General features: G+C 38.8%; 1 protein-coding gene across 2 annotated transcripts in view; it reads left to right on the top strand.

Annotated features, from left to right (window-relative positions):
• LOC114696506 (solute carrier family 5 member 4A-like) overlaps positions 1 to 24,292 on the top strand; it is a 59,254-nt gene that overhangs the window by 26,180 nt on the left and 8,782 nt on the right. For both annotated transcript variants that reach the window (XM_028874255.2, XM_028874256.2), the window contains exons 9-11: positions 3,635 to 3,770; positions 18,268 to 18,375; positions 19,516 to 19,666. In XM_028874255.2, the coding sequence (XP_028730088.1) occupies positions 3,635 to 3,770; positions 18,268 to 18,375; positions 19,516 to 19,666 (395 nt within the window). The remainder of the gene's footprint in view (positions 1 to 3,634; positions 3,771 to 18,267; positions 18,376 to 19,515; positions 19,667 to 24,292) is intronic.

The following is a 24,292-nucleotide window of genomic DNA, read 5'->3' as shown; positions in this document are numbered from 1 at the left end:
AGAGTCACCCAAGAGAGGCCAGAGCATGATACTGGTGAAGGTGCAGTTCAGTTGCAGTAGAAACTCCAGCATTTTGAAGATGCAAGGATCACAAGATGACCACCAAGGGTAGAAGCAGGAGTCGGGTGGAACCTGCCTGAGCCTAGGAGACAAGCTGCATGTGCTTCTGTCTTAGGATTCATATTTGCTGGGATGAAACACCATGACCAAACAGCAAGTTGAAGAGGAAAGGGTTTATTTGGCTTACACTTCCACATCACAGTTCATTATCAAGGGAAATTAGGGTAGGAACGTAAGCAGGGCAGAACCTGGAGGCAGGAGCTGATGCAGAGACCATGGAGGGATACTCCTTACTGGCTTGCTTCCCATGTCTAGCTCAGCCTGATTTCTTATAGAACTCAGGACCACCAGCCCAGGGATGGAACCACCCACAGTGGGCTTGGCCCTCCCCCATCAATCACTAATTAAGAAAATGCCTTACAGATGGATCTCATGGAGGCATTTCCTAAACTGAGTCTGCTTCCCTCTGATGACTCTAGCTTGTGTCAAGTTGACATAAACATCAGCTAATACAGATCCAGATGGCAGGTCCAGTGAAGAGCTGCTGCCCAAGCCACTTGGAACTCAGAGGATGATGAATGGGTTCCAGGCATCAAGCACTGAGCTTATAACACTGTTGAGTCTTAGCTTTACTATGATCTGATTGTGACTGTGATTCTTCCTGCTTTGGGTAAGAATACATACTTTGGATTTTTGGAGATCCCACAGTCAAGAGACTCTGGAATTTTAGAGAGACTTTGGCTATTTTAGAGAAATGTTATACTTCAAAAGAAACTTTGGGGATAATTTGGGAGGAATTATGGGAAGGGAAAGACATAATTAGAATATATTATATGGGAAAAATCCATTTTCAATTAAAAATTATGAGAAGAAAGAATACTTTGAATTTTTTAAGAAACTAAACTTTTAAAAATGTTTGAAATTTTAAAGACTGTGGGACTTTCAAAACTTAAAATATTTTATAGTATGATATTAATATTAATATAAAATCTCCAAGATAAACCAGGGAGAAGGCTCGAGGAGAAGTCAGGAATCGGCGAGGAAATGACAGACAGACACACAATGTGTTGATGTGCTGCTGCAGATTTACTTCTGCAAAGTCAGTGCTTATATTCTTTTACAATCAAGGAACTTGACAGGGGGTTATATCAGACTGTTAACTTTTACAATTACTTCAGAATCAGCAAAAAACAATAACAAAGTACATCAGTATCTATTTCTGTGTAGTGCAAGAGACAATAGCAAAGTACATCAGTATCTATTTCTGTGTATCACTTCCGCAGCTTGGAGTTCATTGCAGTTGTTGCTTAAGGGCATGATCTCAGAATTTTGTGAAATCTGTCTCACGCCAAAGACCACATCTGTGGGAACCAGATTTTTACCAGCCAAGGTTTAACTCACCCTCTATATACTTTTTGTATAATTTCATTTATTTTTTCCTCACTCCTATATATCCACTTATCCTTCCAGTTGTCATATACCCTTCTATACCAATACCTTAGGGCTGGCTTCATATTTTCTATGATCTGCTGTCTTTCTTCCTTACTATAAAGGCACCAAGGCTTTCTAGTCCTGGCTAGCCTTTCCATAAAAGGCAAATCACTCCAAAGTTGTTTCTTTCCTTCATGATTCACTCATCTATTCCCAACTTCATCATAGCTTCCCGTATATGGGAGCAGCTCTAGGTAATTTCCACTCTCAGGGGTCCACCTAGGGGCTGTCCACCAACAACCCCCCCCCCCCCGACACAGATAAGACATACAGAGAAAAAGCATGATTAGTGCCAACAAGGACTGTCGTCAAGGCCATCTTGTCCTCCAGGGCTTCCTGGAATCCTCAGGCTGCATGACGACTGCTGATTGTGGGGGAACCGCTTGAGGCCTCGCTCCAGGAAGCTCTAACCTCAACCCTTCAGCTGCTGGGCCCCAGTGCAGCGGCATGCTTTGCTACAGCTACACAGGTGTCACAGCTGTGGGCGTAGCAATAAACAAGAAAGAAAAGATTGTAGTCTGTCAGTGATGTGTTAAAGTTGAAAAGGGGTCAATTTTGCTACATAGTTTTGTGTCAACTTAACACAAGCTAGAGTCATTTTAGAAGTGTGAATCTCAGTTGAGAAAATGCCCCACCAGACTGGCCTGTGGTGCATTTTCTTAACCGATCATTGGTGTGGGAAGTTCTAGTTCATTGTGGGCAGTGCCACCTCTGGGCTGAGGGTCCTGGATGCTCTAAGAAAGTAGGATGAGCAAGCCATGAGGAGCAAGCCATGAGGAGCAAGCCAGTGAGCAGCACTCCTTCATGGCCTTTGCTCTACTTCTTGTCTCCAGGTCCCTGGATTCCTTCCCTGGCTTCCTTCAGTGATGGACTTATAAACTGTAAGGTGTAATAAATCATTTTCTCTCCAAATTGCTTTTGGTTGTGGTGTTTTATCACAACAGTAGAAACCCTAACTAAAGGCAATTATCAAGTGAAAGAATCCCTATTTTTGACAATGTTTTAGAAGAAAATACCAAGAAGTTGTAGTTTTATGAGGAGCTTGGTATACACAGCAGTCGAGCACCTGCCTGGTGTATTCAAGACCCTGGGTTTGAACACTCAGCACTGCAAGAGGTGGGAGGAGAAAAGAGAAGTACACAAGACATTATGGAATTGTTTTTATCTGTCATGCTTTTCTACAGAACTCAAGAGATTTGCATAAGTTCAGTAGAATATAATTTATATTCATTCTTCTCTGAGGATCATCATAACTAAATATGATTCATAGCTAGGTGTTCTCAGAACATTCTAAAAATAATCTACATGGATGTTTCAGTGATCTACTTACTGCCTGATTATTGTGTTCCCATAGCAACAGGTATGACTAGTCAAAGAGGCAATTACCTCATAACAGTAGGGAGATCCTGATGATGCCTACAATATTTATTCACAGCTTAAAACACAACAAGGGGCAGCATTACTACTAATAGGGACTATCTAATGCAGCCTGGACACCCTATGCATTCTCATAAACATAGGCACATACTTGTCACAGTACACCCAATAGAGGTCAGAGGACAAGCACAGATATCAGTCCTCACATTCCACCTGGGTCTCTAGGTCACTGCTTCATATACCAGGCTAGCTGACCAGCAAGTTCCTGAGGGTTTTCCCATCTCTGTCCCCCATTATTCATAAAAGCACTAGGATTATAGATAGATGCCACTCTGTCCAGGTTTGTGTGGGTTCTATGGACACAAACATGAATCCTTGTGCTTTCATAGCAAATGCTTTACCCACTGTGACATCACCCCATGAGTGTCTAAACACATGTTAACTATAGCTAACATGTATTGACTTCCATATACCGAGAGTCTTACACACATTGCTCATATTCAGAATGATATGAGAGGGTTACGACTGCTTGAGGAATGAAGCCACATAGTATATTAATTAAATAGTACTTCAAATCATAATATTCCTTCAGAGCTCATTAGTTTCCACCAACACCATCACTTCTTATTGCCATTTTAAACTCTGAAAGACAGCTTGGACATCATTTTCTGGTTGTCTCACTCACTGTATTGTGTTTTCCTGGCAGGTCATTGTACAGCGCTGCTTATGTGGCAAGAACATGTCCCATGTGAAGGCTGCCTGCATAGTGTGTGGGTACCTGAAGCTGCTGCCCATATTTTTCATGGTAATGCCAGGGATGATCAGCCGCATTCTATACACAGGCAAGCCACAGACACACTTAATCTCAATTTTATGTTTAAATTCTTATAAGTGTTTTAAATTTTTTTTAGATTTATTTTCTGTGTATGAGTGTTTTGTCTACATGTATGCCCATGTATTACATGCATGCCTGGTACCCACAGGGGTCAGAATATGGCATCAAATCCTTTGGAACTTGAGTTATGGGTGCTTATGAGCTGCCATGTGGATATTGGGAACCAAACCCAAGTCCTCTGCAAGAACAGCAAGTGCTCTTCACTGCTGAGCATCTCTCCAACGCCAAGTATTTTTAAAATAGAGCAAAACCTTAATAGAACAGGAAACCTGTAGAAATTAAAGGAGAACTCAAGGATGAGAAAATAGCTTGTACCAGTGTGTCAGAGACAGGAAAATCAGTTTAGTATATTTGACACCTTTTTCTTTATACTCTGCTTGTTTGCTTTGAGACATTTGAAACAGTAAGTCCTGTTTTCAGAAGTTTAGGGAATGCAATAGGAGGGACTGTAGGATTTGTCAGGTAGGGTTTGTCAAGGATGAATTGGTGAGCTGCTGGTGTTGAGTGTGGGAAGGTACACAAGATGGACCTATTTCTTGGATCCCTGAAACAGGTGGATTTGAATAGCTTTCCTCTGCTATGGAATTGAGTGTTGGTAAATAGATTTATTTCTGAAAAACTGAGGGTAACTACACATTTGAATTTTTCTTATTTATTTAATTTAATTTAATTCCTTTTATTTGAAATAAATTTTTTTCATCAGTATATTGTAATTATGCTTTCTCCTCCCCACAACTCCTCCCAGTCACTCCCCACCTTCTATCTGAATCCATACCATTTTATGTCTCCCATTAGAAAACAGGCATCTAAGGAATAAAATAAAGTAAGATAAAACAAAAACAAACAAATGGAAATAGGATAAAACAAAGGAAACAGGGAAGAGCAAGATAAAAAGCACAAGAAACACATATAGACAAAGAGACACAGAAGACTGCACCCATGGAATCCCATAAACACACACACACACACACACACACACACACACACACACACACACACACACAATGGAAGCCATAATACCCAAAGGACCTCTAAAGTATAAATTATCCTTTCAAGTTCAGTGAAAAACTGTGCTGGTATTTTGATGGGGATTGTATTGAATCTGTAGATTGCTTTTGGTAGGATGAACATTTTTACTATATTAATCCTACTGAGCCAAGAGCATGGGAGATCTTTCCATCTTCTCATAGCTTCTTCATTTTTTTTTCTTCAGTGTCTTAAAGTTTCTATCATTCACTGGGTGGTGGCGGTGCATGCCTTTAATTCCAGCACTCTGGGGGCAGAGCCAGGTGGATCTCTGTGAGTTCAAGGCCAGCCTGATCTACAGAGCAAGATCCAGAACAGGCACCAAAAACTACAGAGAAAAACCCTGTCTTGGAAAAAAAAAGTTTCCATCATTCAAGTCTTTCACTTGCTTGGTTAGAATTACTCCAAGATATTTTATATATTTCAAGTCTATCATGAAAGGTTTTGTTTCTTTACTTTCTTTCTCAGTCTATTTGTCTGTTGTGTCTAGGAAGGCTCAAAGTTTGTGAGCTAATTTTGTATCCAGCAATAGTTTGCTGAAAGTGTTTAGCTGATGTAGGAGTTTCCTGGTGGAATTTTTAGGGTTACTTATATATCATACCATTTGCAAATAAAGATACTTTGACTTCTTCCCTTCTGATTTGTAGCCCTTGATCTCCTTCACTTGTCTTATTGCTCTAGCTAAAACTTCAAGAACTATCTTGAGTAGATATGGAGAAAGCATAACCTTGTCTTGTTCATAATTTTAGTGGAAATGCTTTGAGTTTCCCTCCATTTAAGTTGATGTCTACTATGGGCTTGCTGTAAATTGTCATTGTTATGTTGAGGTATATCATTTGTACTCTAATCTTTCTAAGGCAGTGGTTCTCTACCTGTGAGTATTGACCTCTCTTGGTGCCAAATGACCCTTTCACAAGGGTTGCCTAAGACTATTAGAGAACACAGAGATTTATATTACAATTCATAACAGGAGCAAAATGAAAGCTATAAAGTAGCAACAAAAATAGTTTTATGGTTGGGGGTCACCACAACATGAAGAACTGTATTAAAGGGTCACAGCATTAGGAAGGTTGAGACCACTGCTCTAGGGGTGTTAGATTTTGTCAAACGCCTTTAGAGATGCTCATGTTTCAGAATGTTTATATGTGGATTGATTTTTTTAATTTATATATGTTGAACCATCTCTGCAACTCAGGGATAAAGTCTACTTGATTATGGTGGGTGATAATTTTGTGTGTTCTTTGGTTTGCAAATATTTCATTGAGAATTTTTGTATCTACATTCATAATGGAAATTGGTCTGTAGTTCTCTTTCTTTGTTGGATCTTTATGTGGTTGGGGTATCAGTGTAACTCTGGCCTCATAAAAAGAATTGGGTAATGGCCTTCTCTTTTCTATTTTGTAGAATATTTTGAAGAGTATTTGTATTAATTCTTTGTAGTTATGGTAGAATTCTGTACTGAAACCATCTGGTCCTAGAACACACACACACACACACACACACACACACACACACACCACGGAGGCTTAATGACTGCTTCTATTGTACTAGGAGTTATAAATCTATTTAAATTGCTTATCTGATTTTCATTTAACTTTGGTAGTTGCTATATATTGGGAAATAGTTTTTAAAGTATCTCCTATGATTCTCTGATTTCCTCTATGTCTGTTGTTACGTTCCCCCTTTAATCTCTAAATTTGTTAATTTGCATCTTCTCTCTCTGCCTTTGTGTTATTTTTGTATCTTCAGCACAGTGGCTACACCTAATCTTATGGAACCTCAGCTGCTGACTGCACCTCCAGAGCTGTCACCTGGTCACCTCCAAGTGGGGAGACAAATGTGGCTTTGAACAAAGTCTCTATCCTTTTATCAATAAGGATTCAGGAGCCAGATGCTGGGGTGAAAACCTGCTAGCTCAGAGAGGCAGAGAAAGCAGAAAGCTGACCTTCCTCCTGTCCCAAAAAAAGAGAGTTTCTTTTCCACTGTCCTAAACTAAAAAAGACCACCAAACTCAAAGTACCCTCCTACTATTCCCTGTGCGTCTATCTGTCTTCCTGATGCCTCTTACTCTCTATAGCTACTTCCTATTAACTAGCTGCTTGCTCTGCCTCTTGACCTAAATTGTTGATTTTATTTAATCCTGTTTATAATAAACAGAAAGCTCTTAGATTAAGACTGTATCCTAGGGCTGGGCCACACCACAGTCAGAGGCAGATTTTTCCAGTAAATAATGCAATCTCTGGGTTCACAGTGTGACAAATATCCTGCAACATTTCTCCCTTTTTGTCTAAATAAATAGGAAAGGTTTTAACTCTAACACAGTAAAACCATTTACAACAATGAAACTATTTCTGCTAAGCTTTCTACAATGTCCAGCTTTGTTGTGTTTGGCAGTTTTAGGATTAAGTATTTCTGAGTTCAAAGTTCTGTAAAATGACCATGTTGGTCTCATATGAACTTAGAGGTTTGAATATCCTGAGCAGCTTGTAGTCTGAAACTGATCTTTGGGTGGTGTTTGTCAACCTAGTGGCAGTACCACAATACGAGTGGATTCCTCATTGCAGGGTTCATCATCGTCTTGGACACCTCATAGGTCACTGCTAGAAATGGCCATGGTTCACTGCAGAAAACTTAAATATTTCAAATGCCATATTCAGTAGATCTCTGAAAGGTTAGAGGGACATAATCTATTAAGTACATTCGGACTACACAAACTTAGTTCCTAGTTACCTGCTTCAGACTCAAGCCCTAGAACATGTACAGGAAGCTAGATAAAGTTTATTTCTATAATTAGTACTCTGTATGACCACCAACATCATGTCAGAAAGTTTATATATATATACATAATAATCTTACAGATTTTGAGATAATATTTATACCTTAAGAAGTTTGAAAGAGTCAAATGAAAACCAGAGATTAGTGGCAATAGAATAGTCCTTTATTTTTTTCTTTCTTCCCAAACCATATAGCTCTTCTGATGTGAGACAGAGATTTTGGATTTTCCTTTAACAAGCATATGTGGTTTTAGAGAAGGAGAGAGCCATGCTCCAACCCCAAAGCCAGCAATTAATTTTTAATTAAATTGGGATCACATAAAGGCCATTTCTCATTTATGTCTGTAGAGGGCAGCAGAGACAAGCAAAAGTCTACCCTGTTGGAGGTGGGCAATTACTCTTTTTCTTGGGAAATTTTCTCTTGATGATCAATCCTTTTTTTTTTTTTTTTTTTTTTCCAGATCTTTCACTTGTACAGTGGTCTTTAGATTCCTTCATTAAATGCTTTTATTCTCCTGGAAAGATAAAAGCAAAACCCTGCCCCAACCCTAACTTGGTTGTGGGGGTTGAGGGGGAGATCCTTTCTTTGGCAGGCTCTATCTTTCTTAGGGAAAAATGTTTTTGGGTGACAGAAAAAGTATTACTCTTCAATTAAAAATTCTTTTGAAATTTTGAAACTAAATATTCCCTTAGTATGTGTGGATAAATATATTTCCCTTTCTCTTTATATATAAATTCAAAGTTAAAGTGTTTGTTTTTGGATCACAAGGGACATTCACTATGAATTTCCGTCTGCCTTTTGCAAGCAGCTATAATTTAAATCACTTTATATTTAATTCTTATGAACCTGCCTCTGCCTCCCAGGTGTTAGGATTAAAGCCCCGCCCCACTCTAGTGCTGGGATTAAAGGTGTGAGCCACTGCCTGGCTATAGATTCCTCATAAAGTTATTATAGCATTGTCCTGGTTTGATTTGGTTCTCCATTTCCCCTTACTTTTTAATGTTAGGGATAAACTTTCAAGTTTTTTCAGTGTGTAATCTATCATTCTTTCTGATTTATTCTGAATTTGTTCCCTGGCAAATTTTAATATTCTAGTCTTAATTAAACATGATGCCAATTTGTACCCACCGTTTTATTGACTTCAGACTTTCGTCTGTCTTGCCTGTATGAGCTATATAAAATTTTATGTTTTTGCTGAGTTTTACCAGGTTTTGCCATTTCTTTCCATTCATGCCTCCCATGACCAGACATCTTCGCCATTTGTCTGCCAGTGAGTGGTTTTCCCTTTAGATGACCGTATAGCTAGCGGTACCATTGCACACGCACCATGAATTGGAGAAGATAGAGATCCTCTTTTGGCCTTCCTTATGTTTGTCTTAGAGCTAATAGTGCTGCTACTACTTCAGTGTGTTGTGCTGGTTTGATAGTTGCTTCCTTAGTAATAGCCATTCTATCACCCAGTCCACAGGCTGCCACTTTCCATATAGCTTTGGTTCTTTGGTGGCTGATGAACCGTCAGTAAAGCACACATTAGCCAAATGTTGTGACTATTCTTTTGGTCCCCACTGTGCAATGGTGCCTCTTGTAGGGGAGGGGTGAGTGGTTTAGGGATGGAGTTTATAGACAACTGAGCTATTTTCTCAGTGCAAGAAGGCACAGATCCCCTTTGCTACCACATCCTGGTCATGAAGGAATTCTGATACATACCAGTTCTCACTGTATTACCTTTCCTTCCAGGCTAAGCCTGCAAATGACTCTGCCTTCAAATGGATCCAATCCTTCACTGAAAGGGACGTTCTTATGACCATTGGGCAGTTGGCAATAACTGAGTATAAGTTCCCCAGGTCTTGTAAAATGTCCAGATTTTTTTCTCAGAGAGAGTATTCTCCATATATGGAAAGTATTTGAAATAGAAGCCAACAGCCAAATGTTGGTAGACTCCTTTTTGTTTTATAAAGAGTCCCCAGTTGCCAATTCACCAATAAATATGATATCTATAATTAGGATATCATCTGGTTCAATATTGGTTAGTGTGGCATGCTTGGAGAAGAGCTTACCAGCACTTGCAAAAGGTGCTCTTTGTTCTTGTCTCCATGGGACATTAGTTGCCTTTCTAGTAACCATATAGAGAACTTTTATAATAATCTGTAAATATGGTATGTGATTTCTCTAGTGTGCAAACATACCAATTAGGAGCTGTATCTGAGTTTTGTCCTTGGGTGGTGGGATTAAAGGTGTGTGACACCACCACCTTGTTTACTATAACTGTTTTTTAGTAAACAACTAACTTATAGAGATCCTCCTGTCTCTGTTGGGATCAATGGTGTGGGCTACCATCACCCTGCTCAAATATTTTATCTTAGCTTCAAATCACTCCAACTCCTAGAGATTTAATAAACAAATTTGAGCTGTAGTAATCCCTTGAACTAACTTAAAACATTTTAAATCTCTTACTGTGTTTTTAATACCAAACAATAAAAATATCCTCTTTATTTAGGAAGAAAATCAAAAGCTGATGTCCAAGATGGTGTGGGCTACACGGCAATCTATAGTCAAACATTCTAACATGGAATTAAGATGAGTGGTTTAAGAAAACCCATTTTTCCTTTCATGCCAGTAAGGCAAGTGTACCTTTGGTGAATTATCATTTGAAAATATCATTGTTTTTATTTTTAGTTTTTCAGGCCTGATCAAATGAAAGGCATTCGTTAGTCTTTATAAATTCAGGAGGTCTCTCCTGTTTGATTCTAATCTTGATCAATCTTGATAGCATCCACAGATTTTCTTCTCCTGAGGAAACAAAAGCAAAACCTGTTCCCCAACATAACATATATCCTGGTTTCCATTCTGAGGTCAACACATCTTTAAAATATACAGGCTGATTTAATTCAGTAGGGTTTTTTTTTTTTTTTCCTATTAGCCAATGTCTCTCAGAAGCTGTTGTTCCTTTCTCATTAGCATTTAAAAAATTTAAAGTTAATAAAGCACTGTGTAATCTATCTCTGGGGGTCTTTATTACCCCTTTCTGTTTATTAAGCATATCTTTTAAAATGCAATTTAGATCTTTCTATGACTGCTTTACTATACAGGTATACCACACAATCCTATAGTAAAGCAGTATTTATTTGAGTACTTTTTTGGTTACTTTCTGCAGGTAATGGAGTTTGGTTATACAAAGAACAAGTAGAACACTTTCTTATAATTTCCTTGGCTTGTTACCAAGTGATAGAAAAACATTTCTTCAAACATTTGCTGTTAGTATGGTGTTTCTTATGAAATTCTGAAGCTTTTATAGCACATTTCCTATTAATAGCTGATCAATTTCATCATTACCTTGTGCTAGAGGGCCTGGTATACCCATATGAGATCTGATAAGTGCTATATACAGTGGATGATTTCTATTTCTGATTACTTATTGTAGTTGAATAAAAATCAAAGTTAATTCTGAAAAATCCAGAATAAGTTCAGTGATCTCAATATGTAAAACAACTCTTTCTGCATATTGGCAGTCAGTAACTATATTAAGAGCTTCTGAAAAATCTAGTAATACTATGAGAATAGCATATAATTCTGATTTTTGAACTGAATCATAAGGGCTTTGAGCCACTTTACTTATATTTCCTGACTTATAACCTGCCTTTCCTGATTTATTTGCATTAGTATAGAATGTAGGGGCTCCAGAAATTAAGCCCCTTTCACTATATGAGAGAGAATCCAATTAGGTCTTATTATAAAGTGAAGCCTCTTGCTTTGGGATATTTGTTTCTAATCTCTCCAAAAAAAATTACTGCAAGCTCTTTGCCAACATTCATTTTCTGACCAGGATGAGGCAATTTCAGAATTAGTAAAAGGCACTACAATTTCTGCTGGGTCTGTTACTGCAAACTGATAAAGTCTCATTTTTCCTTTCAGAGTCAATTCAGAAACTTTTCTACATATGTGGTGGTATTGTGTTCTCCAAAATATTGTGTACTCTAATAAATTTATCTGGGGTCAGAGAATAGACAGCCACTAGATACAAAGGCTAGAAAATGGTGGCACTCACACCTTTAATCCTAGCATTCCAGAGATAGAAATCCCTCTGGATCTCTGTGAGTTCAAGGCCACATTGGAAATAGCCAAGCATGGTGACACGCCTTTAATCCCAGAAAGCCAGCCTTTAATCCCAGGGAGTGGTGGTAGAAAACAGAAAGATATATAAGGCGTGAGGATGAGAAACTAGAAGATTTTGGCTGGTTCAGCTTTTGGCTGGTTAAGCATGTAGCTGGTTAAGCTTCAGGCTTTCCAGCAGCAATTCAGCTGAGACCCATTCCGGATGAGGACTCAGAGGCCTCCAGTCTGAGGAGACAAGACCAGCTGAGGAATTGGCGAGGTGAGATAGCTGTGGTTTGTTCTGTCTCTCTGATCTACCAGCATGGACCCCGATAACTCGTCTCGGGTTTGATTTTATTAATAAGAACTTTTAAATTCCCTGCTACATACATAGGTCTTTAATTTTTTTGCTCTGTTTTTGTGCTAAAAATATCCATTCTAAGATATTATTTTCTCTCTGCCTAAGAATTCCTGTGGGAGAATGAGTAGAAGGTAAAATAATCAGAATACTATCAGCTCTGGATCTAAGTGATCCACATGTACATCCTAGAAAAGAAAATTTCTTTTCTACCAGATGCAATACCCTCTTACCTTCAGCTGATAATTTTCTTGGACTATATCATCCTTATCACCTTGTAAGGTTTGAAGTAAATTACTTAGCTCTTGAGTAGTTTAGTCCAGTTGTGAGCCATATCCAGTTAATATCTAGTAGCAATTTTTGAAAATCACTAAGAGTTTGGAATTGATCTCTCCTTCTTTGTACTTTCTGTGGTTGAATTTTCTGTAAGTCTATCTTATATCCTAGATAATTAATAGACTCTCCTCTTTGTATATTTTCAGGAGTAATTTGTAATCCCCAACAAGGCAAAATTCTCTTTACTTCACCAAATACTGCAGATTGAAAGATTAGCTCCCATGTCTGCACCCAGGATTGAAAAGAAAATGCCTTCAGAGTAGCGGGAGTTAGGGATAATTCTTATTTATCTGAGGGAATAAGACTCACACATGTAGTGACCAGATCATTTGCTTTATTTTCTCTCAAGTTATCCTTCTTCTTCCCCTTTTCTTTGTTCTGCCACACCTCATATATCATCACAATGAAAAGCAATAAAAAGCTACATTTGAGGGTCATAATGCATTTCTTGAGCAAATGATAAGGAGCAGAGCCATTTACCATGGCAATGCACAGGCAGGGACATGGTGTTTGGCACTTTCCTGGGCCATTGAAAGCCTTCCAAACCTAAAAAACTATATATTTTTTATCCTGCTTGCAAGGAAAGGAACTTATAACTCTTACTTCAAAGCTGTGAGGTCAGACTATCCTCTGTAGCCCTGGCTAATTGTAAAACTTTTAGCCAGGACATAAAACTATTTCTCTCTGGACTTTGTTAATTGATTAATTGTTATTTGGGACCTAAACAATAAACAGTTTGTTAGTTGACACTTGAGTCTTGTATTAAAAATCTGAAGTTAGAAGTTTGTGCAGAGAGTTAACTGCTTGAGGAATTTGTGTAGGGTATTAGGTCTTTATCAGCCAGACCTTGCAATGGAGAACTAGCACCAAAGTTGCTTTTTGTCTGACCTTGGTTCTACAATTAGACATTTGGGAATTTGTCTTTGTGCATTATTTGTGAAGGTTTAACTTGTAGGGCATTTAGTCTTGTTTGAATTTGTTTTGAGGCCTAAAATCAACTAATTGTTTGTAGTTTATCTAAAACTAAGAAGAAATTGCTGTTTTCTTTATGTCAGTCTGAGCTAGTAATAAAAAGAAACAGGGCCTAACTGTCTTACTGTCTTTGTGGAATAATAAGTCTAATTAAGAAGCATATCCTAATATATTTCTATTCATCAAAATTATACAGTTTAAGAAGAAATCATCTTCCTGACTATCCACAAATATATGTGCCCCAAACCACACCACCAATGGGCTATGGAAAGAACCCAACAGCTGTTTTTAGGGAAGAAATGTAGTGGCCCAAGAGAAAAATTAGATGGAAAAACTGGTTTTCAGAGTCTGTGGTCCTGTAAGCCCTGCTTGAATGGGGTTCCTCCATCAGAGAATTATTCATCTGTTGGGTTGACACCTGAATTATCAATTGCCATCTGCTGTATATTCTTGTGGCCTCTGGTAAAGACGTTGTTACCTGCAGCTTTCAGCAATCAAACACTTTTTTCCTAAGCTATCTGCATCTGAATCAGTAAGTATTGATGTAACCAACCTTCTTATTAAATAAGAAACACAGAAACAATGCGAAAGAGAAAGCCGAGAGGTCAGAGCTCAGAGCCAAAATCTCACCCTTCCGCCTGCGGTGTCCCAGCCTCCCGAATGAGAGCCCTATTTCCTGTCCTGTTCGTCTATTTAAAGAGACAGAACAAGCCACAGCTATCTCACCTCACCAGTTCCTCAGCTGGTCCTGTTTCCTCAGACCGGAAGCTTCTGTGTCCTCATCCCAATAGCTCTCAGCTGAACTGTGTTGCTCCAAAGCCTGAAAGCTTAACCAGCCAAATGCTTCTAGTTTCTGGGTCTCACGCCTTATATATCTTTTTGCTTTATATCACCACTCCCTGGGATTAAAGGCTGGCTTTCTGGGATTAAAGGAGTGTGTCACCACCATGCTTGGCTATTTCCAATGTGGCCTTGAACTCACAGAGATCCAGAGGGATTTCTATCTCTGGAATGCTAGGATTAAAGGCGTGTGCCACCACCGCCACACTCTTGCTATGGCTCTAATAGCTCTGACCCCCGGGCAACTTTATTTATTAACATACAATCAAAATTACATTTCAGTATAATTAAATTACCACCACAAGTAAGTATCTGATATTTAATAATATTTAATAAAAATACTGCATTTGCCAGTAAAATATCATCCATAAAGTGGTAATTTGTAGATTGAGTAAATTGTTTACAAAGTATTTCTAATGGCTGTTGTACAAAATATCGGCACAAGATGGGTTGTTTAGCATTTCTTATGGAAGAATTTTCCACTTATATTTTTTAGTAGGTGGGATATTATCATAAGTAAGCACTATGAAGGCAAATTTTTCTTTATTCTGTTCTTATAAAGGTATAGTAAAAAGCAGTCTTTTAAATCAATCACTATAATACATCATTCCTTAGGTAATAAAGAAGGCAAGGGAATTCCAGGCTGTAATGAACCCATTGCCCGAATCACCTGATTTACAGCTCTCAAATCTGTTACTGATCTCCATTTTCCAGATTAAAATTAATGACAAATATAAGAGAATTCCAAGGACTGGTCAGCTCTTCAATATGTTGAGCATTAAGCTTCTCCTGTACCAGCTGTACTAGCACCTGTAATTTTTCTGATTTCAATGGCCATTGTTCTACCCACCCAGGTCTGTCAGTTAACCATTTTAAAGGTAGGGAGACTGGTACCTTTGAAAGACCAACAACTGTTGTACCCTGCTTATGTACAACCTTAACAGTCTTAATAATACTTTTTAATATTTTTCTTAGAAGAATTCTTTATTTTTTGGATTGGAGGAATGTTAATCTGTGTTTTCCATTGTTGCAACAAATCACATCCCCATAAATTCTTGGCTGTCCTTCTGGCCCTATACACTCAACCCATCTTATACTTTGTTTTGTCTGAGACAAAGTTCCAATCTCTAGAAGCTGAATATTTACCTCCTGAAGAAGCAAGTCTGGATGCCAAGATTTTGGTGATGGTATTGTCACATCTGCCCCTGTGTCTAATAATTCTTCAATTTCAATTCCATTTATTTGTATTTTTAGCTTTTGTCTCTAATCATTTATTTGGCAGTTTGCCAAAATACTTGTTTTATAGCTTTTCCTGAATTTTTGTTTTATCTACTGAAACTGTTCTGTCCTTGATTACATGCAGAACACTGTTGTTTTTAACAACAGGCATTACGTCTTTTCGTTGTCTGTGGATGAGTTTCTCTGGTGCTGACAAGGAATAGTTGATATAGGGGCCTGTAGTAGACCTCCTAGAGTGTTGCCCAATGGCAAAGGGCTACCTTGCCTGTCCCTTGTTGATTTCTATTCATTAGCTCAATGCTGGCCCTTGCTGCACCTTCTGCATACTCCAGAAGGCTGGAGCCTTCTATTTTCATTATCTGTAGAAAAAACAACATTGTTCCTAGGAACACCTTCCCTATAATCCCTTTTAAAATCATCTTGATTTCCACAATTAAAACATCAGACATTTTGATTTCTCTTAAAACTTTTAGAAATTATTCTCCTTATCATAGTAGTATCATAAGCCTGAGATCTAATATCAGCCATATCCATTCATCTGTTGGTGCTGATCTTGCCTTTAAAGGCATAATCACCCCTTTTTTTAATTCTGAGTTAGCATTTTCAAAAGCCAAAGATTCAATTAGTAGTTGTCTGACTTCTGGATCTGGTACTATTATATTTACACCTAAAGTCAATTTTTGTAAAATAATAATAATAATAATGTAAGTTTCTTTCCTTATATAATTTTAGTAAATGATTCAGACCTCTTCCCTAACTCTTAAACCTTATCCCAAGCATTTAAAGCCGCTAAGTGACATAGTGCTAAGGTATGGTCATTCAATTCAATCTGTCTTTGCAATTCAGGAGATTGGTCTTCACCTAGAACTGATCTTGGGAAATATTAATGCCTCTAGCCCTATTTCATTGCTCTATAGCCCTAGCTTCCTCTTTCCACCATTTTTGCCATTGTAACTAAGAACCAGCTTCCAGTATTGCTGTAGCTAAATCTTTCCAGTCTTGGGGGGTAATTCTGTTCTGAGTTTACCAGGAATTTAACATCTGCTTCACATGGGCTGAATGTATACCATATAGGAACTGCTTTCTAAAATCTCCCCAAATCTAGTATATCTGTCAGATGCCATTTAACTTCCTGATAACCTTGTGGGTGTCTATCATCTCCTAGTAGTTCTTGTATAGTAACTGGATAAACTGAGGTTGGTTTTCTAATAACCTTGGGTCACCCGCCCTTCTTCAGTTTCATCATGCAGTGGTACTGTAGGTTCTTGTCTCAATTCCCCTGTCTGTGTCTGAGTATTTTTCTTATTTTCATTTATACATCTTTCTAAGGCTTGTATCTTATCAATCCACTTTTCATATTTGGCACAATAATTCACTATGGCTATTAAGGATAGATTATCCTACCTGTTTTGAGTTCCTGTCCTGACTTCCTTCAGTGATGAACAGCAATGTTGAGGTACAAGCCAAATAAACCCTTTCTTCCTTAGCTTGCTCTTTGGTCATTCTTTGTTTTAGCAATAGAAACCCTAACTAAGACAACTGGTGAGGCTTGCCTTTGAGGTTCCTGTTAAAGTTCCTAAATTTTTTATTTCCAGATTTCCCTCAGTTTGTGTTTTCTCATTGGTTCTATTTCCACTACAATATTTTGAACTGTTTCCTTTGTTTCATGCCAATGCCTTCTGTGTGTGACTTCATAGCTTTCATTAATAGATTTATTCATATCTTCTTTAAGAACTTCTAACATATTCACAAAGGCTATTTTGAAGTCTTTTTCTTGTGCTTTGGCTCTATTGCACACTTTAGTAGAATTTCTGGTCTCTAGTGGACACATATTGCCCTGGCTGTTATTGGTTGTGTTTTTATGCTGGTATCTAGGCATCTGGGTTTGAGAAGACTGTAATTCTTGATGTTAATATCTGTTCTTGTCTTTGGTGAGTGTTTTTTCCCTTAGTTTCTGTGCTTTCTCTGGTTCTTGGGGGAGTGTGGTGGCTGTCGGTTGCCTGGGAAGGAGTGTTTCCAAGATCCTGCCTAGTGTGGACACTGGAGTCCTGGGTGGAATGTCTTTCTAGGTTTTGGGAGATGACAGAATGAGATAGAAAGGTAAGTAAGGAGGTCTACAGGAGGGAAGAAAGAAGCATGTGCCACCAGGATCTTTGTTGTCCCCTGAGAATGAAGGTAGAGAAGGAGAGGCTAGAACAGTCAGTCTGCTTCAGAGATGGGGATGGGGTATTAGGTTTGGAGCAGAGGAGGGAGAGTGAAAATTGTCTCCCTGATTCACTGGTCTTTGTGACTGGCAGGATTCTAGAGAATGCTTCCAGATATTGTGGCTGAGACAAAGGGATAGGGTAGTGAGGAAGGCTGCAAGATCCACTAAAGATGGGAGCAGAGAGAAAAGGGAGGCCATGACAGGTGATATGCTACAGAGCTTGGGGGTGAGACTAGGGGATTGGATTTGGAGGCGAGGAAGGAGAGTAAAGAGCATCAGCTGCTTCCCTAGCAGTGGGTTTCCATGGAATTCTGGAGGGTGATCAGCTCCTCCCACATGCTTTCAAGTTTTAGCTGGGCCACACCTAAGGGACAGACCTGCCTGATGGGTCCATTGAGATCTATGAAAATGAGAAAATGACAACATTGTGGTCTAGGGAAAGAGGTACCAGGCCTTTGACATAAAATTTAAAAAAAATGAATCTCCATTTTCAGGCAAGGGTCTTTTCTCCCACCTATGAGCTTACCTCTTTGTCTAATGGTTACAAACTATGCCTTCTGGAGTCTAGCTCACTGACCTCACCTCTGAATATCTCCTCAGATATGGTGGCCTGTGTTGTGCCTTCTGAGTGTGTAAAGCAGTGTGGTGTTGACATTGGTTGCACTAACTATGCCTACCCAATGATGGTGCTGAAACTGATGCCCATGGGTAAGTAAAAGCCTGAACCCACATAGCCTCAGATGCTTGGTCTGTAGATGAGCATAGAAAGGGTTGTAGTGTAATCCTCAGCAATTATTAATTGAATTCCATTAGTTCAGCTCTATTCATGGACATTTCTTGGGCACCTTTTACATGTTACCAACTTTATGTTGAGCATAGACATTCCAGAGATACTCCAGGTTTCTTCTTTTAGGAGAATCTTGACTCTTTAGTCTCAAGACTCTTTGAAGAAAATTAAGAATATTTTAATTTTCTTTTTGCTAGTAAAAAGCATTTTTTAACCACAGCCCTATATTTCCAGAGAAATCAGGGTTAATTATGGACCACTGACACTCAGGTATTAGATCGTAATCTATTCAATTTATAATCACTTATTGAATGTATTCTGTCCCAGGCAATAACTTGGGTTTCCAGAAGCATTGGTAAAGTTTCAAAAATAAGTTCCCCTACCATTTAAAATCCATATTTCAGTTTCCTGGGATATAAAATAAGCTGCATATAGAAGTAAATAAGCTATTAGGATGCTGGAGAGTGACTGTGGTGAATTGAAGCAGATCAAGGTAGAGAACTCGGGTGTGGCCAGTTGAAAACTTGGGTTAACACTTCCATGGCCCTTTCTCCATCCTGATACACATGAACATTTTCAGAATGAAGGGAACATAGCCCACAGATCTGACATCACATTCCCCCATCCTCTGTTCTAGAAGATGTGGGGCCAGAGGGAGCAAGAGCATAAGGTTCCTATAATGATTCCAAATTCTTGGCTTTTCCTCTCCAAAAACAGCAGAACTATTAACTATATTTTTCCACTAACTCTTTGTGTGGTCAAGAGATCACTGAAAAGAAAGATGGCGTCACAGAGCTTATTCTGTTCTAAGAGTAGGTTTCAGTAGATGGTATCTGAGTTTGTATTGGGTACTAAATTCCCCGTTGTGATATTGAGATCACCAGGAATTATGCAAGAAGTGCCACATGCATTTCTATTATATGCATATTTTGATATCTGCTCAAATAGTCAATGTTCCAGACAAATCCATTGTCTTGAAGCAATGCCCTATTTTTAGCCTGGCATTCACAGAAAAGGATATACAGCCACTAACCAGAGCTTGTACCCCCTCTTTACCCCAGGACTTCGAGGCCTGATGCTGTCAGTCATGGTGGCCTCTCTTATGAGCTCCCTGACCTCCATCTTCAACAGTGCCAGTGCCCTGTTCACCATGGACCTCTACACCAAGATTCGGAAGAAGGCATCTGAGAGAGAGCTCCTGATTGCTGGGCGGTGAGGAAACCTGGTCTCTGCCTAGAACCCCTCTCAGGAAGGGACGATGGAGTAATGAACTAGAGGTTGCATATTCTTGGCCTTAGTGAAAATAATCATCATTCTACCGGGGAAGAAGGAACACTGTGAACAATTCAATTCTACCTATCTCTTTACACATATAAAAATTGAGGCCATTTGAATGAGATGGTTGCCTTTTCACATTTTAAGTGCTTAAGGTGTTTTTGTTTGTTTGTTTGCTTTGACTTTTCACAAATTACCACCTACTCTTAGTCCTTCATCCAAGTGTATCACATGTAAGGGATAATAAATTAAGTTACTACCACAAATGAGAATATCAACTTGATATTCTTTAAGGATTTGATATCAGAAAAGGACTGACTTGGGTAAGGGACTAGTTTAAGAAGTTGCTTAGAGGGTTATGTCAGCCAAACAATCCCTAAGTAGTCTGGGGTTCCAGAGGACAAATGGAGTAGAAACAAACAACTAGGGGGAATAGTTAAGAAGGACCCCATTTTACTCTTCATTACTATCAAGTAGACCCAACACTGTCATAGCATTTTGTAAAATGAGTTAAAGATTAAAGTATGACATACATACAGAGGACAGGAGAACATAACTATACAGTTCTGTGATGTATCTCAAAAGGAGCACACATGTAGTTAATGTACACATTAGTATTAATTACTAATATTAATACATAATATAATAATACTCAATAATAATTATGATCACCCTGAAATCCCTCAGTTCCTGTCTTTCCAAAGCTAAACTAGAACTTCTAATGCTATTAATTGAGTCTTCCTGTTTTAGGTGATCATAAATACAGAACATTGGCACACATTGTAACACAAATTCTAGGTCTTTTAATAAAAAACCCTGAGCCAGATATTGGGGTGAATGCTGAAAGATCAGAGAGACAAAGAAACAAGTCACAGTCACCACCTCTTAACTCACCAACTCTTCATCCTGAAAAGGCTTTCTAGCCAAAAGGCCTCTAGCTAAAAGGGAGTCCTCAGCTGAAAAGCCTTTAGTTTCTGTCTCCTCATGCCTTATATACCTTTCTCCACCCAGCCATCATTTCTTGGAATTAAAGGTGTGTGCCACCACTGTCTGACTCTGTTTTCTCTCTTAGACTGAGTCATTCTCATGTAGTTCATGGTGGCTTTGAACTCACAGAGGTCCAGACATATCTCTGCCTCCCAAGTGCTAGGATTAAAGGTATGTGCCACCACTGCGTGGCCTCTATGTTTAATCTAGTGGTTTGTTCTGTTCTTGGATATTCAGGCAAATTTTATTAGCATACACAATATATCACCACATTTCCCCTTTTCTGTCTAAAATAATAAAAGGTTATAACTAATATAAGAAAAATTATATACGCAAGTATATATAATATACTTATATAATATAATAGTCAAGAGTTACATTAACAATGTCCAGTCGATAAACATTTGACAAATCCAGAGAAAATACTCCATTATCTATCCTATTTTGGTGAATCCAAAGTGTTGTACCTAATTTACTTTCTATCCTAACTTGTATTACCAACTGAATATTATCTTTTGATGTCTTTCAAACTTATATACTTTAAACCTCTTTAGGGAGTTTCCTTTCTGAATTTGTTAACAAGGAAAACTATAAAGCTATCTAGTATACATTTCATGCTATATGGCTTTTTTGGCTCATCTTATTATTGTGGCATTCAGCCATATTTCCATGTACAATTTGTTTCAGTTCCTTGCTGTTTAGTACTCCATTATCTTCATGCCTCAGCATTATCTGCTCTATTGTTCATGCCATGTTGCTTTGGTTTTACTCCCTCAGTGATTATGACTTAGATAAAAATAGATTGGTAGAATTGGTGGTAAGATAATAGATCAATCATTTTTCTTTTATACTTACCAATATTGAATAATATACTTAGAGTATGTCTTTCAATATGAAAACAAGTTAACATTCACCTGTGGAGTACCACTTCAAGTTCATTTCTGGACTTCTCAGCTATTTAGAAGAGAAACTGGAGTCCTAGTCTTTTCCTTTATGTGGATTCTGCCTGTTCCCCATGGTTTTCTCATTGTGGTTTGGGGCTAGAAGCACAGAGTACTGAGAAGTGCAGTCTATAAAGACGAGTCTTGGAAGGACACCGCCTCCTTTCTTGTCAAATTGGTATCAATGGAAACTCACCACCCATTTACATATTCTTCTTTGCTTTTGACAGTAACAATAGCTTTACCAAATTAAACACTGGGAGATGAAAATCTGAAGGACCTCACTAGGCCCAGATCTTGACAGATAAAGACTGTAGGAGCAGAGAATGGAGTGGCATAATTTTGTTTGTTTGTTCGTTCATTTTTCTGAGCTGATAGTCAAGATATAGTAATCCCACTAGTCAATATATCATCTTGGACACAAATTCTCCTCAATTCTCAATGACAAAGTAATATTTGTTTCATCTTTATTTTTTCTTTTTTTTTAATTATTGAGAATTTTTCTGTTCATTTATATAACAACCACAGATCCCTGCTCCTCCCTCTCCCCCCCCCCCCGGGCATTCTCCCCCACCAAGCCACCTCCCATGCCCACATCCTCCAAGTCAAGATCTCCCATGGGGAGTCAACAGAGCCTGGTAAATTCAGTTGAGGCAGGTCCAACTCCCCCCCCCCCCCGTACCAAGGCTGTGTAAGGTGTCACACCTTAGGCACTAGGCTTCAAAATGCCTTCTCATGTACCAGGGATGGAACTTGATACCCCTGCTTGTGGGCTCCCCAAACAGTTCAAGCTAAACAACTTTCTCGAGTATCCAGAGGGCCTAGTCCAGTCCCATGGGGGCTCCATAGCTATTGGTCCACAGTTCATGAGTTTCCACTAGTTTGGCTGGCCATCTCTGTACGTTTTCCCATTATGATTTCAACGTCCTTGCTTATAGACTCCCTCCTCTCTCTCATTGATTGGACTCCTGGAGCTTGGCCTGGCTCCTGGCTGTGGATCTCTGCATCTGCTTCCATCAGTAACTGGATGTAGGCTCTGTGATGACAATTTGGGTATTCACTAATCTGGTTACCAGAGTAGACCAGTGTAGCTGGAGGGCTTCTCTCCAGGTTCCCCAAGCCCCGCAGCCCCACAATCCACTTATAAAATAATCACTCAGACGCTTATATCACTTATAAACTGTATGGCCATGGCAGGCTTCTCGCTAACTGTTCTTTTATCTTAAATTAACCCATTTTTATAAATCTATAGCTTGCCACGTGGCTGGTGGCTTACCGGCATCTCTACATGCTCTTCTCCTCGCGGTGGCTGCAGTCTCTCTCTCTCAGCCTTCCGCTTCCCAGAATTCTCCTCTCTCCTTGTCCCACCTACCTCCTGCCTGGTCATTGGCCATCAGTGTTTTATTTATATAGAGTGATATCCACAGCAGACCAGTGCAGGCACCCTCTCAAGTATTGCTAGTAGTCTAAGGTGGGGTCATTCTTGTGGATTCCTAGGAACCTAGCACCCTGTTTCTCCCTATTCCCATGATGTCTTCATTTATCATGATATCTCTCTCCTTGTTCTCCCACTCTGTCCCTGTTCTAGCTCAAACCTCCAGTTTCCTTATGTTCTCATCCCCCATTCCTTGCCCTCTGTTACCCACCCCCACTCCCAGTTTGCTCATGTAGATCTCATTTCTCCTTCACTGGGCTATCTATGTGTCCCCTTAGGGTCATCCTTATTAGTTAGCTTCTCTGGAGCTACGGGTTGCAGTCTGGTTATCTTTTGCTTTACATCTAGTATCCACTTATGAGTGAATACATACCATATTTGTCCTTCTGGGTTTGGGTTACCTCACTCAGGATGATATTTTCTAGTTCCATCCATTTGACTGCAAATTTTATGATGTCATTGTTTTTTGCTGCTGAGTAGTACTCCATTGTGTATATGTACCACGTTTTCTTTATCCACGGAAAAAGGTTGTCCACAGGGAGCAAGTAAGAAAATGAAGAGAACACAGCTTAACAAGGCATCCAGAAGCCAGGTCACACTGGGCCACTTGAGTGTGGGACAGAGAGCAATCCAAGTGGGCTGGGAAACATCTGGTTTTCTTTCCAATGAGGACAATGACAATAATAATTGTGTACTTTATTGAAACTTTACTGTGTTCTGGGCGTTATAATTGTGACATTTAAGTTTTATTGCAAGGTGACAGATATTTTGTAAAGTTTAAGTGGACGTTGGTATCTTGGTCTTCTGTCCAAAGACTTGTTCATCCAATCACCCACCACCATGTCCATATATAAGATAAATATGGAGATGATAAGCTTTCATGAAGAAGAATCTTGTTAATTATGTTTGCTCATTTATTCATGAGCAAAGCATAGAAGTCCCTATGTTTAGAAAACCATATAGTTCTTCTTTGTGGATCCCAGGATCTTCCAGTCAACATTTTAACCAACACTTTGACAGGAGAACACATGAACTACTATTTTTTGTCAATTCATCTAGCATTCTGAGAAAGATAGAGGCTGTTTTAATCCTTACTAATGAAAACTCATTTAGTTTTTTCTAGCTAAGAAAAAGATAAAAATTGGATTCTACTTTATTATACAAGTAACTACCAATTAATAAAACTAAATAATATTATTT

Source organism: Peromyscus leucopus, chromosome 16_21 (genome assembly GCF_004664715.2).
Source record: "Peromyscus leucopus breed LL Stock chromosome 16_21, UCI_PerLeu_2.1, whole genome shotgun sequence".
In the NCBI taxonomy this organism is placed as follows: Eukaryota; Metazoa; Chordata; class Mammalia; order Rodentia; family Cricetidae; genus Peromyscus; species Peromyscus leucopus.
The sequence above is the reverse complement of the archived record's forward strand: the minus strand, read 5'-3'. Positions and strand labels throughout refer to the sequence as shown.